This window comes from Staurois parvus, unplaced genomic scaffold (assembly GCF_062004578.1).
Source record: "Staurois parvus isolate SC_StPar_1 unplaced genomic scaffold, SC_StPar_1.0 ptg001152l, whole genome shotgun sequence".
In the NCBI taxonomy this organism is placed as follows: Eukaryota; Metazoa; Chordata; class Amphibia; order Anura; family Ranidae; genus Staurois; species Staurois parvus.
This window is the reverse complement of record NW_028318948.1, coordinates 68,110-85,103: the sequence shown is the minus strand read 5'-3', so window position 1 is coordinate 85,103 and position 16,994 is coordinate 68,110. Positions and strand designations below refer to the sequence as shown.

General features: G+C 41.5%; 1 protein-coding gene across 3 annotated transcripts in view; it reads right to left on the bottom strand.

Annotated features, from left to right (window-relative positions):
* The window catches only part of ASB4 (ankyrin repeat and SOCS box containing 4), a 35,202-nt gene that overhangs the window by 10,215 nt on the left and 7,993 nt on the right, over positions 1-16,994 (bottom strand). For 2 of the 3 annotated variants that reach the window (XM_089659401.1, XM_089659400.1), the window contains exons 3-4: positions 15,371-15,861; positions 10,329-10,442 (exon numbers count right to left, since the gene is read on the bottom strand). In XM_089659401.1, the coding sequence (XP_089515527.1) occupies positions 10,329-10,442; positions 15,371-15,861 (605 nt within the window). Of the gene's footprint in view, positions 1-10,328; positions 10,443-10,549; positions 12,062-15,370; positions 15,862-16,994 lie in introns of those variants that run through there. The other variant, XM_089659402.1, reaches the window with a different exon arrangement.

Genomic DNA, 16,994 nt, shown 5'->3' with positions numbered 1-16,994 from the left:
TGACACCAATGATGGGGCACTATTCCTCCCACTGACACCAATTATGGGGCACTATTCCTCCCACTGACACCAATGATGGGGCACTATTCCTCCCACTGACACCAATGATGGGGCACTATTCCTCCCACTGACACCAATGATGGGGCACTATTCCTCCCACTGACACCAATGATGGGGCACTATTCCTCCCACTGACACCAATGAAGGGGCACTATTCCTCCCACTGACACCAATGATGGGGCACTATTCCTCCCACTGATACCAATGATGGGGCACTATTCCTCCCACTAATACCAATGATGGGGCACTGTTCCTCCCACTGACACCAATGATGGGGCACTATTCCTCCCACTGATACCAATGATACCAATGATGGGGCACTATTCATCCCACTGATACCAATGATGGGGCACTATTCATCCCACTGACACCAATTATAAGGTATTATTCCTCTCACTGACACCAATTATAAGGTATTATTCCTCTCACTGACACCAATGATGAGGCACTATTCCCCCCACTGACACCAATGATGAGGCACTATTGCTCCCACTGACACCAATGATGGGCCACTATTCCTCCCACTGACACCAATGATGGGGCACTATTCCTCCCACTGCCACCAATTATAAGGCACTATTCCTCTCACTGACACCAATGATGAGGCACTATTCCCCCCACTGACACCAATGATGAGGCACTATTCCTCCCACTGATACCACTGATGAGCCACTATTCCTCTCACTGACACCAATTATAAGGCATTACTCCTCCCACTGACACCAATGATGAGGCCCTATTCTCACCGACAATAATGAGGCTGTTCCTCTCACTGACACCAAGGAAAGGGCACAATTTATCCCAATGACACCAATGATGGGGCACTATAACTCACTGACACTAAATATAAAGCACTATTCCTCCCACTGACCACAGAAGCTATGTCATTTTTTTTTTACTGCCACTTGCCACCAAGATTGAAGCTGAAAATGTGAAGCTGATGGGATTAGAAGCAGTGAAGTACATAGCAATGCCACAATAAATAATACCCCCATGCTAATTATTTTATCTACTCAATTGACTACAAACAGGCTTCACAGCAGAGATTTTTTTCTTTCTTCTCCCTTTGCTGAAAACCTGCCCACCCCCCACCCCCCCCCCCACCCCTTCCCTCCTTCTGCCCTCCCCCTCCTTCTGCCCCTAGTGCCTGAAATATGTTACTTTGAGTGATCAGGTGCAAGTGATGGTACTGAGGAAATGAATGCAAATGGCTTGTTTAATAAAGCAGCATACAGGATACCAGGATAAATTCATGGAGGTATATCCCAGAGAGTTATCTCCAGCATGCCGTGTGAAACATTGCTGCAGGTACATCTTTGTTACAGTTGCAATGTCCTCATTGGCTGACATCGCTGCACTTCCACTCTCAGACTTAGTTAATAGTGACTGTGCATTCTAGCTGTGGCTATATATAGAATAGTATATATAGTATATAGAGTCATATGCCTGGCTGCATGGTATGGAGAAAGCGGATATAGTGTACTGACAGCCCACAAACTACAAACATCACAATACACAACTACTAGGGGGACTCCGAACAGCAACTAATGCAGGCCATAGATTTTTCGGCCGAAAATAAAATCGGCCGATTTTCGGATCATTAGTGGGCTAATTGTTCGGCTGTTTTTTGGTATTTTGGCAGATTTTTTTTATCGGTAAAGTTGGAAAAAGATCGGCAGAAGAAGTAGAGGATGAAGAAGAAGAAGAGGAAGTAGAAGATGAAGAAGAAGAAGAAGAGGATGAAGAAGAAGAAGAAGAGGATGAAGAAGAGGATGAAAAAGAAGAGGAAGATGAAGAAGAGGATGAAGAAGAGGATGAAGAAGATGAAGAACAGGATGAAGAAGAAGAGGAAGAAAAAGATGAGGAAGCAGAAGAAGAGGATGAAGAAGAAGAAGAGGATGAAGAAGAGGATGAAGAAGAGGAAGATGAAGGAGAAGAAGAAGAGGATGAAGAAGAAGATGAAGAAGAGGATGAAGAAGAAGAAGAGGATGAAGAAGAGGATGAAGAAGATGAAGAAGAGGATGAAGAAGAGGATGAAGAAGAAGAAGAGGATGAAGAAGAAGAAGAGGAAGAAGAAGAAGAAGAATTCCAGTCCGGCAAAAAGTGTCCCTGCAGAGAGCTCCGCTATCTGTTTGACAGTTCCTTGACAGCTATAGCGGTTGCAACAATGTATCTATTTGTATCCGAATAAAAACATCTGTATCCGAAATGGATACAAATAGATACATTGTTGCAACCGCTATAAATGTCAAGGAACTGTCAAAGAAATAGCGGAGCTCTCTGCAGGGACACTTTTTGCCGGCTGTAGATGGGATGAAAATCGGTCGATTTTTTTTACCGTTCCTGGTAACGTCAGCTGCTTGAACGACCGATTTTTCATTTTTTTAAAGAAAAATCGGCCGGTTTTCTCCCCATCTATGGCCTGCATACGATCGGTGACATGTGCCATATTATTATCTTCTATCTATCTCCCCAGGTATCGAGTTTGAACAAATCAAAAGTTTCTCATCATCAGATTCTATGATCCCGGTGTTTCCTATGAGATGGCTAAAGGATTGGCTCTTCTTTATTTGTCTTTACAAGTCTGATGAATACATTCCTGACGTGTCACCATACTCTGCAACAGTCAGATTTCACCCTGAGCTCCACCTATCGCTGACCCTGAACGTCACCCAGACATAAACACATGCAGCTCTATTTCATTTAAAAGAATGAAAGGTATTGTATATACAGCTAGTATGAGTACCTAAATCTCTTTTAATTGGCGCAGCCTACGTCCTGTAGATTCTTCTAGTTCGCTGACATCCAAACCAAATTTTGGATTCCCAAACATTTTTTCCTTTCTTATTTCCAAATTAATTACTTTTTTGCCTCTAAATCCCCTTCTTTATGTCTTCAGAAATCCACTCAATTTGTACTTTTATGTGCTCAAGACCCTTACCATTGACATCTAATATCATCTATCTACAAAATTATTCAGGAAGCCAGTCCATTAGCTGATACCAACAGCTCATATATGCGCAAATGGGCTCATATTTTTCACTGCACCCTCCCCCACTCACAGTGGGGAAAAATCTTGGAATCTACACTATATTGCCAAAAGTATTGGGACACCCCTTGAAATCATTGGATTCGGGTGTTCCAATCACCTCCATGGCCACAGGTGTATAAAATCATCACCTAGGCATGCAGACTGCTTCTACAAACATTGGTGAAAGAATGGGTCGCTCTCAGGAGCTCAGTGGATTCAATCGTGGTCCTGTGATAGGTTGCCACCTGTGCAATAAGTCCATCCGTGACATTTCCTGGCTACTAAATATTCCACGCTCAACTGTTAGTGGGATTATAACAAAGTGGAAGCAACTGGGAACAACAGCAACTCAGCCACCAAGTGGTAGGCCACGTAAAATGACAGAGCGGGGTCAGCGCATGCTGAAGCGCACAGTGCGCAGAAGTCGCCAACTGTCTGCAGAGTCAATAGCTAAAGACCTCCAAACTTTGTGTGGCCTTCAGATTAGCACAACAACAGTGCATAGAGAGCTTCATGGAATGGGTTTCCATGGCCGAGCAGCTGCATCCAAGCCTTACATCACCAAGTGCAATGCAAAGCATCCGATGCCGTGGTGTAAAGCACTGGAGGGGGGGTTATGGTGTGGGGTTGTTTTTCAGGGGTTGGGCTTGGTGTGGAAGAACTTGACAGGCCTGCACAGAGTCCTGACCTCAACCTTTGTGATAAATTAGAGCGGAGACTGAGAGCCAGGCCTTCTTGTCTGACATCAGTACCTGACCTAACAAATGCTCTTCTGGAAGAATGGTCAAACTTTCCCATACACACTCTCCTAAACCTTGTGGACGGGCTTCCCAGAAGAGTTGAAGCTGTTATAGCTGCAAAGGGCGGGGCCAACTCAATATTTAACCCTACGGACTAAGACTGGGATGCCATTAAAGTTCATATGATTGTAAAGGCAGGCCGACCAATACTTTTGGCAATATAGTGTACGTCCAAAGCCTCTAGATACGTGGCACAGAGAGAGACTGCCTATAAAATACTATTTTGTGTCATAAAACTCCTGAGGTTCTTCAAAAGGGTAATCCATCACTTTTGAAGCTATGTTGGAGATGCCATGGTGATATAGGCACTCACGATCATATTTTTTTGGGACTGTCCCATTATTCTTCCTTTCTGGATCTCTGTTCAGTCCCTCCTCCAAAACCTCCTTGACATTACACTACCTCTAGATCCTGTTTTAGGTTTGCCTTTCCAAGACATTTCCAAGCACGTTAAGAAGTTGGCTACATTTGTTCTGTTAGCTGCCAAATGAACCATACCTTTAAGTTGGTTGTCGCTGACACCTCTAACTCACTCACAATTATTACAAACCATAGCTGATTTTTGTAGAATGGAACACCTTACTGCAATAGTGAATGATTCTATGCCTCAATTTACCAAGATTTGGGATGCGTGGGATGCATCAGAGATTAGTTTTAAATCACCATCCCAAAACTACAGCCGGGGCCGGTGCTTCCACTAGTCAAACTAGGCAGCTGTCTAGGGTGCACTGCAACTCTGTGAGGGATGTTGCCATGTCATGAATGATGCTTCAGCTAAGCCACGTATCTGGGGCCAGTGTAGCAGCTGAGCTGCAGTTACTTCCAGTGTTCCTCTCAGACTCAGTCCCTTACTGCAAGCCTGTTGGCGACTGCTGATCACTGTGGAGTTCCATCCATCCTTTCTCTTCCCATTCATCAGTGGAGGCAGAGCTGTGCTGCTGGGTAAAGTAATGTCTGACTCTGTCTGATGCCCTTTTTTTGTGAGTCTTATACACCTTGTCCATGGTGTGCCTCCTTCTCCCCCCCCCATCTTTGATCTCTTTATTAATGCAGACATGTATCCTATGTGTATGGTCGTGGTTTGTTCATTTATCAAGATTTGTCCTTTCATTGACCAATGCCTATTCTGGATGGTCTAAAGGCAGTTTCTACTTTATCTGTACACAGGTCCCCTGTAGACACGTACATATTTTTGTTGCTGTACTTTGATCATCTATGTTGACAATGTTGATATTTGTATAATTAGGAAAAATTAATAAATGCACAATTATGAAAAAAAAATCTCTTTTTATATCAGATTCCCACTATTCCCTGCACAGCAGCACACCCAATAGGAGAGAGAGGAGCTACACTAGGAGCCAGTCAGGATCTGTGCATGCACATGCGCTAACAGAAAGCATGCTGGCAGAAGGAGAGAGTAGAGTTGATGAGTTATTAGTGCATTTCTGCTCTTTTATTGTCCAATCAGCAAGCTTTGGGTGGGGAGGTGATACTGCTGTATTCCTCAACTGTACCAGAAAACTTGGTCACCCCCTTCCTAACAGAGAAGTGACACTACTGTATCCCTTGACTGTAGCAAAAAAATTGGTCTCACCCTCCTGGCTGCACTTTCTAATGGGGAGGCGACACCACTGTATCCTTCAACTGTAACAGAAAAATTGATGTCTGCGCTTTCTAACAGGGAGATGATATCACTGTATCTCTTAAGGCTCCATTCACACTTAGGCATTTCAAATCGCAGGCGGAATTGCCACGATTCTGCCCGCGATTTGAAAACACACTGTGAAAATGTGCATTTATTTCAATGGCACCTAAAACGCGGGATGTTTTTACCGCGACTGAGGTGCATTTTTCTGCACCACAAACGTGCAGTGACCGCACATACAAAGTTGCAGGATGCTCAACACCCAAAAAAGTTTCTCGGAAGCATATTTGGGTGTCACACCTAAGTGTGTATGGAGCCAAAAAAGGTTCTGGAACCATTATTAGGCGTCGCGCCCAAGTGTAAATGGAGCCTAAAGTTAACAAAAAAATTGTAGTCACCCACCTGGCAGTGGTTTCTGGCAGGGAAGTGACACAACAGAAAATTGGTGACACCCGGCTTGCTGTGATTTCCAACAAGGAGATGACATCACTGTACCCATATGGAAGAAAAGTATATTTGAAATATATTTTAAAAATATTCTTGACATATATTTGAAATGCTAAAATTTTGGCCATATTCAATATATTTCAAAATATATTTCAATAAATATATATATATATATATATATATATATATATATATATATTGCATATTGAAATGCATTTTTTTTTACAAAATATATGAAAAATACTTTTAATAATAAATTTCAAATACCTGTATACTGTATGGCTTTAAAAATACAAATCTACATGTTTGGAATGCATTTACAAATACATGTAAAAATATATGAAATATATGTTAAAATTAATTTTTTATATGTTAAAAAAATCTGAAGAATACATTTAAAACATTTTTTTTAAATATATACAGTTGTGTCCAAAATTATTCAACCCCCACTGAAATTGAGTGTTTTGGCCAGTTTGACATTGCTTTTGATCATTCAGTCATCTTGCTTACATTTACATTAAAGAGGCACTTGTAGGTCAGACAAATATAACATAACAGTTATAATGAAATAACCACAAATGTCTTTTCTGTGCTCACAGCATTATCAGTTTTATTCAACCCCCAAGTGACATTCAATCTTAGTACTTAGTACAGCATCCTTTTACAGTTATAACAGCTTTTAAACGTGAAGCATAGCTTGACACAAGTGTCTTGCAGCGATCTACGGGTATCTTCGCCCATTCTTCATGGGCAAAGGCCTCCAGTTCAGTCACATTCTTAGGCTTGCGCACTGCAACTGCTTTCTTTAAGTCCCACCAGAGGTTCTCAATCGGATTTAAGTCTGGTGACTGCGATGGCCACTCCAAAATGTTCCAGCCTTTCCTCTGCAACCATGCTCTAGTGGACTTGGAGGTATGCTTGGGATCATTGTCCTGTTGAAAGGTCCAACGTCTCCCAAGCCTCAGGTGTGTGACGGACTGCATCACGTTTCCATCCAATATCTCCTGGTACTGAAGAGAATTCATGGTACCTTGCACACGCTGAAGCTTCCCTGTACCTGCAGAAGCAAAACAGCCCCAAAGCATGATTGACCCTCCACCATGCTTCACAGTAGGCAAGGTGTTCTTTTCATCATAGGCCTTGTTCTTCCTCCTCCAAACATAGCGTTGATCCATGGGCCCAAACAGTTCTAATTTTGTTTCATCAGTCCACAGAACACTATCCCACAACTTTTGTGGTTTGTCCACATGGCTTTTGGCATACTGCAGTCGACTCTTCTTATTCTTTGGAGACAGCAAGGGGGTACGCCTGGGAGTTCTGGCACGGAGGCCTTCATTACGCAGTGTGCGTCTTATTGTCTGGGCTGAAACTTCTGTACCCACATCTGACAAATCTTTTCTCAGTTCCTCAGCAGTCACACGGGGACTTCTCTCCACTCTACGCTTCAGGTAGCGCACAGCAGTCGAAGTCAGCATCTTCTTTCTGCCACGACCAGGTAGCGTTTCAACAGTGCCCTTTGCCTTGAATTTGCGAATGATGCTTCCTAAGGTGTCTCTTGGTATGTTTAACATCTTTGCAATCTTCTTATAGCCATTGCCCTTCCTGTGAAGAGAAATCACCTCTTCTCTTGTCTTCCTGGACCATTCTCTTGCCTTCACCATGTTTGTAACCACACCAGTAAATGTCTAGAAGGAGCTGAGTATCACAGTCATTTTAAAGCTGCCTAATTGGTGCTTATTATGCTTGATTGCTGCTCGGTGACATCCACAGGTGTTTTCAATACCTGATGGAAAGCACCTGTATGAACCTCTGTTCTTCAGAGTGGTAGTCTTTAAGGGGTTGAATAATTGTGGCAATGAAGAAACCACATAAGAACCATTTACTACTGTATTACATAAACAATTGATGTCATTTTAGTTGCATTTGGGTAGTTACAACGTCCTTGTAGGATTTGATTCTGAATACAATTCCAAATGTACACTATAGTCCCTAAACCCCTTTACAGCATTGGGGGTTGAATAATTTTGGACACAACTGTATATATATTTGTAAGAATATTTTTAAAATATATTTCAAATATATTTTTCTTCCATTTGGGTATTCTTACCTGTAACAGAAAAATTGGTGTCACCCTCCTAGCTGCTCTTTTTCTAACGAGGAGATTACGAGGATATATTAAACTGGAGTCCCCCACCCAGCTGTACTTTCTGGCAGGGAGGTGACACTACTGTATCCCTTAACTGTAAAGAAAAAATTGGTGTCACCCTCCTGGCTGTGATTTCTGGCAAGGAGGTGATACTGCTGTATCCCTTAATTGTAACAGAAAAATTGGTGTCACACCGCATGTGCTTTCTAGTGGGGGTGGATGAATGTCAAAAGTGAGGCATAATTTGAAATTATTTTGGCAGTGCTGAATACTAAATGGGGACAAGAAGATTTCATTGTTTCAGAAACAGGAAATGCTATTTTCTTTTTATATCATATGGGATTAAGGATTATCAAATAGCTATACATGTATAATACAGCACCTGGTATGCTAATGTTATTTTATGTAACCAAAGAGATCATTAACAATATTGATAATAATAATCAACATTGTAATAATATAACAAAACACAGTATCTATGTAACAATAGATATTACTAAAGTTATTACTATTTAAAAAAAGGTTTTCTTATTATAGCATACATAATATATATACAGTGCTCAGCATAACTACACCCCAACAGATTTGTCAGAAAATCTTTACTTTCCTTTCAGAATCAACATTTTCTATGGGACACTATACCACAAAATACCCCCACAAATGCAGGCCATTGATTGCCAGCAAGATTTGTTAATTTACACGCACAAAAAAGTATTTTTCCTAACAAGTTCATTCAAGACCAAGTTGCAAAAATGAATACACCCCAATGAAAGTCCTAGGAGCAAAGCTAAATTTTAGACAACAAAATCTTATTTAACAAGAATTCAACTACAGGTGAGTCTGATTATTCATTAAACAGGTGTCTAGCAGACAGTTGATTATAAAAGGGTGTTACTTAACCAAAAACCCCTTCCCATTTCATGCTGTCAGCAATGGCACCACATGGAAGAGAAATTTCACAAGGCCTGAGAAAGAAAATAATTTCTTACAAGAAAGGTGAAGGCGACACGAAGATCAGAAAAGCTTTACTTAGTTAAGCAAAAGTGATACAAAAATTTAACAAAGATGGAACTGCAACCATCTCACAGAGACGTCCAGGCCGTCCATGGAAGTTAACACCTCCACAGGAGCATCTTCTGATGAGAAGGGTTGAAGAAAATCGCCATGCAAATTCACTGCAGTTACTTAAAGAAGTAGAAAGCCAAACTGAGGTGATTGTTTCTGGTGACACAATACGGTGCACACTGCAGAGGAATGGCATGCAAGGGTGTCATCCATGAAGGAAGCCTCTCCTAAAGCCCATGCACAAAAAAGCCAGATTAGAATTTGCCAGGGTCAATGCTGAAAAAGAAGAAGACTACTGGGACTCTGTTCTCTGGATTGATGAGACCAAGATAAATGTTTTTGGAACTGATGGCTTTAAAACTGTATGGCGTTGCAAAGGTGAGGAGTACAAAGAAAAATGCATGGTGCCTACAGTGAAAAATGGAGGTGGCGGTGTCCTTCTGTGGGGCTGTATGAGTGCTGCTTGTGTCGGCAAGCTGCACTTCATTGATGGTATCATAAATTCGCAGATGTACTGTTTTATATTGAAAGAGAAGATGCTACCACCACTCCGTGCCCTTGGTCGTTGTGCACTTTTCCAACAGAATAAAATCCAAAACACACATCTAAGGCCACTGTTGCATTTCTGAAGAAGAACAGGGTGAAAGTGATTCAGTGGCCAAGTATGTCTCCTTATCTGAATCCAGGGACAAGTTGAGCATCGATCTCCATCCAGCATCCAGGCTCAAACAGAGGTTGTTCTTGGAGAATGGAAAAGGATAGAAGTTGCAATATGTCGTCAACTTGTTCATTCCATGCCTAGAAGACTTGATGCTGTCCTTACAAATCATTCAAAATACTAGATGAAGTAGTTTTTGTTGTGGGGTGTATTCATTTTTCCTTCAACTGATTTGATTAAAACTGAAGATTTTGTATAAGTTATATTATTAACCTTCCTTTCATGTAATGAGCTAAACAAATGTTCTATAAAACTCAGTTTTGTCAAAATTTTGGAAATTGTTCCTGTGTTCATTGAGATATTGATTAAAATCTTACTTTTCAAAAGGGGTGTACTCATTTATGCTGAGCACTGTATATTGTATACAGTAATAGATATATAAATATTTTTTTTTCAAGATTTGCATGCTTTGTTACCTCTAGGGAATCTTCAGGAATTGCTTTTATCCATCTGTATGTTGCTGTGATGTGTTCATAAGCATTGGCCATCACTTCTACCGCTCTTGGATACGAGTGACATTCTTGCAAGACCTGTAGATCAGCCATTGGGGTAATATAATATACACAACAGATTTTAGAGTTCTTATGTTTTAAAACATTTTATATAACAAAAAAAGACAAGTAGTTATCCGTATTGAATAAAACTGCTACAGGAAATCAGATTTTGGCAGGTTACCTATATTATTTTATACATATACAATGTACAGTGCTATATTTTTGTCAATTACAGTTGTGCTCAAAACTTTGCATACTCTGCAGAAATGGTGAAATGTTGGCACTGATATTGAAAATATGACTGATCATGCCAAAAAAAACTGTCTTTTATTTAAGGCTAGTAATCATGTGAAGCCATTTATTTATCATATGAAGCTTTCCACTTGTTAATAAGTGATTGAACAGTACCAACTAACATATTCAAGGCTTTGGATATCTTTTTATATCCCTTTCCATCTTTATAAAGTTCCATTTTCTTGTTATGCAGGGCTTTTGATAGTTCTTTTCTGCTCCCCATGGCTCAGTATCTAGGCTGCTCAGTGCATCCACATGAGAGCTAAAAAAAACTCACTGTTTATATACAGACACTAGTTGTAATTTAAAAAGTCACAGATGTAGGAAATGAACCTTTAACTGCCATTTTAACCTCTGTCTCACCTTGTGTGTCTGTACCAAGGCCAATATTCCAGGGGATGGAAAATTTTGATCAGGGGCATTTGGGTAATTTCTATCATTATGATTTAAAAAGGAGCCAAACAACTATGTGATAATAAATGGCTTCATATGATTGTAAGCCGTGTACCGGGGTGGGCTCCCCAGGATACAGTGAAGTCTCGAACGAGGAAAGCAACCCCAACACCAGCTTTTACCACAACAGAATTTTACTTAGATGTGGCAAATAAACACAACCACAGATGCTGGAAACATACAATAAATTTACATACACCCAGCCCAAAGGCTGAGACCCTTGTGCTGCACAGCACGGCGCCTTCTGATGGATGAAGGTAGAAAGTGAAGTAATTTACCTACTGGGGGGCACAACTAAGCTGCCACACCTTACCTGTTATTACCCTAAAAGAGCAGGAATCAGTGTATGGGTGTACGGTATGGGCTAGCCTGCGGTGCAGCACAACAGCTTACAATCTTTCACAGATCTACAGTATTCCCCCTCCCATAACTGGTCCTGTAACATGTGCCTGAGTATTCCTTCTGAGCAAAACGCCAGTATGGCTTGAGTTTGTAGGATTTTATCAGCTCTCCAATGTGAAATGTCACTTTAAGTTGTGGAGTCCTTCCAATAATCAGTAACAACACTTGTGGCCTGACACAAACAGAGACCCTAACTAACTAACTATAGGCCTGGATTCAGTCTCAAGGCGCCAACACTGAAATGAGGTGCGTGCACGATCTTACCGAACCGGGTCTGCTTTGCATCCGCTGGTGACTCTGAACAGAACAAATGTCTCTCCAACAGGCCTGCGATATTGCAGTGTATGCTGCGTTGTTCCTCTGCTCTCATCAGCTTCCTGGCAGAAATTTCATCAGCTTCCTGGCAGCAATCTCATAAGCTTCACCCAGCTGCAGCTCACACGGCCCCTTCATTCAGCATTCTCCAGAACATGGCTCCTGTCTCCTCTTCCTGTTTCCTCAACTCTCTGTGTGAAAATTCCACCTCTTATGAATATACAAATATCTATGCAGTCTGAGCCTGTGTTAGAAAAACAGTGACATCTTGTGGCTAAACCGCAGAATATCAGTCAAAACATCAATTTACTCCACACAATAATTTACTGCACACAGTGTTCAAACAATGAGAGCTATTTCCTCATCTCACATGATCACTATCCTTAATTAAAAAACAGTTTGTTGGCATGATCAATCATATTTTCAATATAATTGTCAAAGTGTCACAATTTCTGCCAGGGAATTCTAATTTTTGAGCACAACTGTATATATGAATTTATTCTCTCATAGGAATATCTGTATGCTATATTCCAATGCTGTATATTGTATATGTATATATCTTGGATACCAGAGGGTCTCTAATACAGCAGCTGATAGATATTTGATAGGTATAGATCGGTGTTTCATATACCTATATTATTTTAGCTGTCTGGCATCCAGAGGATTTCACTAAACCTGGCCTAGCCAAGTGCCATCAGGATTAAAGAATAAAACATCTGAGTCAAGGCTGAACAGGTCTGAACCAAGAAAAAAAAATGCTCCAGTGATGTAATGAGAGCCTTCTCTGCTCCACTATGGTCTCAGTCAACATAATTTTGTGAGTGGAGTAACCACATTTTATATGGATACTAAGGATATATACACTTACATATACCATATCTATGTACTGAAATATAATGTAACCTGCCTAGGCATTACAAGAAAAACATGGATATCAAGCCCCCATAGTCACAAATATTTTTATAAGCCCTCTAAAGCTGTTTTTAACTTACCTGAGTAAGCCATCAAGTGACCCTCAACGACTTCTCTTCCATGAGTCAAGTATGCTGCCAACTGGTCTTGGCATTGCTCTTTGCCAAATAGACTAGTCAACAGCATGATAGGGTCTTAAGCACCCAGTCCATGGACATCCAAAAAGAAAGTCTCCAGCTCACCACATGGCTGTCCAGAAGACTTGATGTGGCACGTGATCACAGAACAACATTTTCAGGTAAGTATTTAAGGTTTTTGTGTATTTTTTAAACATAATTAAGTAATTAGCTAGAGGGTGAGGAAACTTTGGTAGTGATGGTGGTGGCAAACCCTAACTCCAGCTGTTTATTAAATTTAGTTTTGGAGAGAATTGGAAAATATGCAATGAGATGGACTTTAGAGGTACCCAACACCAAATATAATCATTAAAGGAGAAGTTTTGCCAAAGCTATTTTGGTTATGCTTCTTCTATGGATCACAGGAGTGCACTTCATTCTGCACTAATGTGACCAATTTTCAACCGACAGGGGGCTAAAGCCCGCTGTTGGCTTACATCAGTTTGCCGGCTCAGGATAGATCCTGACTTTAATGTCCAACATTCCAGTGAGCACTGAAGGGACAATGCAGAGAGCTGGTGATTGACAGTCACCAACACCTTGCAGGCTGAAGACCAAGAACTGAGCAATGAGCGGTGTCTGATCACTCAGTTCTCGGCCTTAGAGCTGGTGGGGGAAAGATGCAGCTGGGATTGGTGCTACATCCATCTAGGTGAGTGTGATTGTCCTTTTTTTTTTTTCATTGCTGAACTTTCTCTTTTAAAACTATTTATTTTATTAAATATGTATCAAAAATAAAATAAAATGTCATAAAAATATGTGGTGATATGATTAGGCCTTATACATTTCCATCCTCTGACCATATCCAGTATACCTTGATTGCCAAATATAATGTTGTGTATACAGCAGGTAATAATTGGGGTATATATGGTTAAAAATGTTAAATGGCCTATTTATATTGGCACATGCTTTTATTTTTTTTATTTTTAGACATATTTAAAAAAAATTATCATTTTAATTTTCTGTATTTAGTGTTGATGTTCTGTCCCACATATCCATTCAAGTCTTCTACCCAGTCTTCAAACAAGTAGTTCTCCACTTCACAGATTATAAGCAGAGCCTCCTGAGGACAGAAATGTAATCTCCTCGTTAGGAACAAAGACAGCAATAAAAACCAAATGGAACTTCCAACACTTCCTATCCAAAGCAAAATAAATAATTTTATTTGTAGCTTAAAATGGTTTTAAATTCAATAGTTTAATACCTGTTGACCATGGGCAGGTGATGGGTAAATCACATTCACGTTGCTGCCCTCCCACCCTGCTTCTCCCACAGAGAGGCAAAGCAGGGCAGGGAAGTAATGGGCTCAGGCATGTTTGTTGCCTGAGCTGTCCAGCCAGGAAGCTCTGAAAACCAGTCCTAAGCAGCGGAGGCAATACCCACCCACAGCATGCCCCTTGTATTCTTGAGGCGGGGGACGCCTCTGCCACTCATGATTTGCTATCAGCTTTGACAGAGCTTGGGCAATTTTGGGTTCTTGTCCCCCTGAGTGTAGTGCGCTGATCACAACTGGCCCTCCTCTTCAGTCAATCCAATGTTGTGGGTGACTTCATGTGGGATAGACAAAAGGGGAGGAGTGGCGGGGATCAATACACCAGAATAAGTAGATCTGCCACAGCAGCTTCTCTGTGCCACTCTGCATCAGGAAACTACTTCTCTGCCCTCCTGCCCTGCTCCCCTGTAATATGCCCTCCTGACCTTCCCAGTACTGTACTCTTATGCCCCCCCCAGTATGGTACCCTTCTACACCCCAATACTGTGTCCTTCTGACCCCCCGTACCATACTCTCCTGACCCCCATGTAGTGTGCCTTCCTGACCCACCTGTACCATGCCCTTCACACTCCCCAGCCCTCCTGAAGCTCAGTACCATGATCTCCTGACCTCCAGCCCTCCTGATCCCCAGTACTGTGCTCTTCTGACACCCCAGTATTGTGCTTTCCTGACCCCTCAGTATACCATGTCCTCCTGACACCCCCTTCCCCAGTCAAGCAAGTCAGCCTGCAGGTCCAGTGGTTCTGCCTTTCTGATGGACTCCTCTATCAGTCTTGTGGGGCCAGTGACCAGTTACTCCCCAGACATAGAAAATAGTGAAGGCAAATGTTGAGTTTCTTGTTGAAGCTAATATTTAGGATAGGCTAATTTTAGATTTTTATAAAATAAAACATTTTATTAAAATAAATAAATAAATTGGTTTTTTTTATCTATTTTTCTTGGTTTTCTTCATGCTGCCTTTACCTTTTTGGGGGTTTGCTAGTTAAATACTTAAAAAAAAAAAAAAAAAAAGGGGGCACCTTTTTTTGATCTCTTCCATGTTGTGCAGGTAGATCTCTACCTTTCAAAGGTTGACTAACCCTCAATAAAATAGTCATAATGATATTAAAAATAATGTAAAAAATTAGGCACAAACTTACCTTATGGAACTGTGGTGGGTATATCCTGGCAGCCCCGTGATTCAGCAAAAGCTGGTAGCAGATGTCTGGCTGGCCAGCTGCCCGCACAGATGTAACTTTTAGCACATACTGCTGAGGGGCGCATCCATTGCAGTCCATGGCATTGGCCTGTGCTCCTGCCTCCAGCATCATATGCATTAAAATGTGGTCGCAGTTCCATGCTGCTTTGTGTAGCGGCGTTTTTAAGTCAATATCTCTGGTATTGACCTCAGCATCATAATCCAGTAGCATCCTGCAGATCAAGTGATGTTTGTCGCTGTATTTCTGCTCCTTGATGTTCAGTGCCCAGTAGGCGGCAGTGGCCAGAGGGGTCTCTAGGTTGGAGTTGGGACTGTCCACCATGGCACCATGGTTGACATAAAAAGCAACAAGTTCCGGAATTCCGACTCGGGCTGCAGTGTGTAGTGGTGTTTCTTCGGCATGGTCATTACTTTCCAAGTTTACATTGGCTCCTGAGGACGACAAAACATTTTCTGTATATAACTAACATTTTGAATTGGGGTAAAGCTGTTGTCAGAGCCTTATCATTCACAGGGCAACCTAGTCATGAGCCTAGGATCTGGTGGATGTACTGTACATGGAGGGCAGTTTAAATTTTTATGCTTCTGTAGTAAACCACGTAGGTCAGAGCTGTGCACCCTCCTTTCATTTTTGGAGGATGCACTTGTAGGCACTTGTTTTTTTTATTGGGCCATGCCAGTGCAGACAATGCAGATGGGGTGGCTTCTCTGTTCCCATTATAATCAAGGGGTGGGGGGAATCTGCAACCTTGCCTAGGGGTCCATTCTGCCTTTGTCTTCTGCAACCAGTAACATAGTCGCGTTACAATTCTTCATGCCCCTAATATGCACTGTTGCAGGAATCTTTCCCTTCACAATGGAATGCTCACATAGACTGGCTGAAAACGTCAGTAAAATACTTTCAAATTTTGAAGTTGTCTTGACAGATTTCTAATGCTTTGCAGAGTTTCAGGAATGTAGATGCATAGCAGGTTTTCCTGGTAGACATCTACACGCGAAACATTTTTTTTTGTTTTGCCCCCATGTTTATCTGTCATTCAGTGAGTATCTCTCCATGAGACACGTTGTGTTCGGCAGGTGGCGAGTTTTTTTTAGGTTCTTTTTGTGCGAGTTGACGTTTATTGTGTTTGACCTTGGATCTATTTCAGGGAAATTTATTTTACTGTTTTTTTTTAAATTAAGGGCACGTCAAAAACTGTCTCTGGGTTTTTATTTACATTGACTTTTTTTTGTTGAATGAGTAGCTGTACTATATACTCCATACTTATTCACATGAGGGTGCTGGGATCTGGAGGACCCTTATTAAAGGGGGCTTCCAGATTCTGATAAGTCACCCCCCCCCACACTCCCACAGCCACCGCCCAGGGTTATAGGGAAGGTTGGCCTTGTAAGGGTCAGAAGGAGAAGGGGCACTCACTTGCCCCCCCCCCCTTTCTTGGCCTGCCGGACTGCATGCTTAGATAAAGGTCTGGTATGGATTTTTTGGGGAGTGGCATGCCTAAGGGTCTGGTATAGCTTTTGGGGGGACCCCAAGCCAAACATTTTTTCCCTCCAAAATCCATACC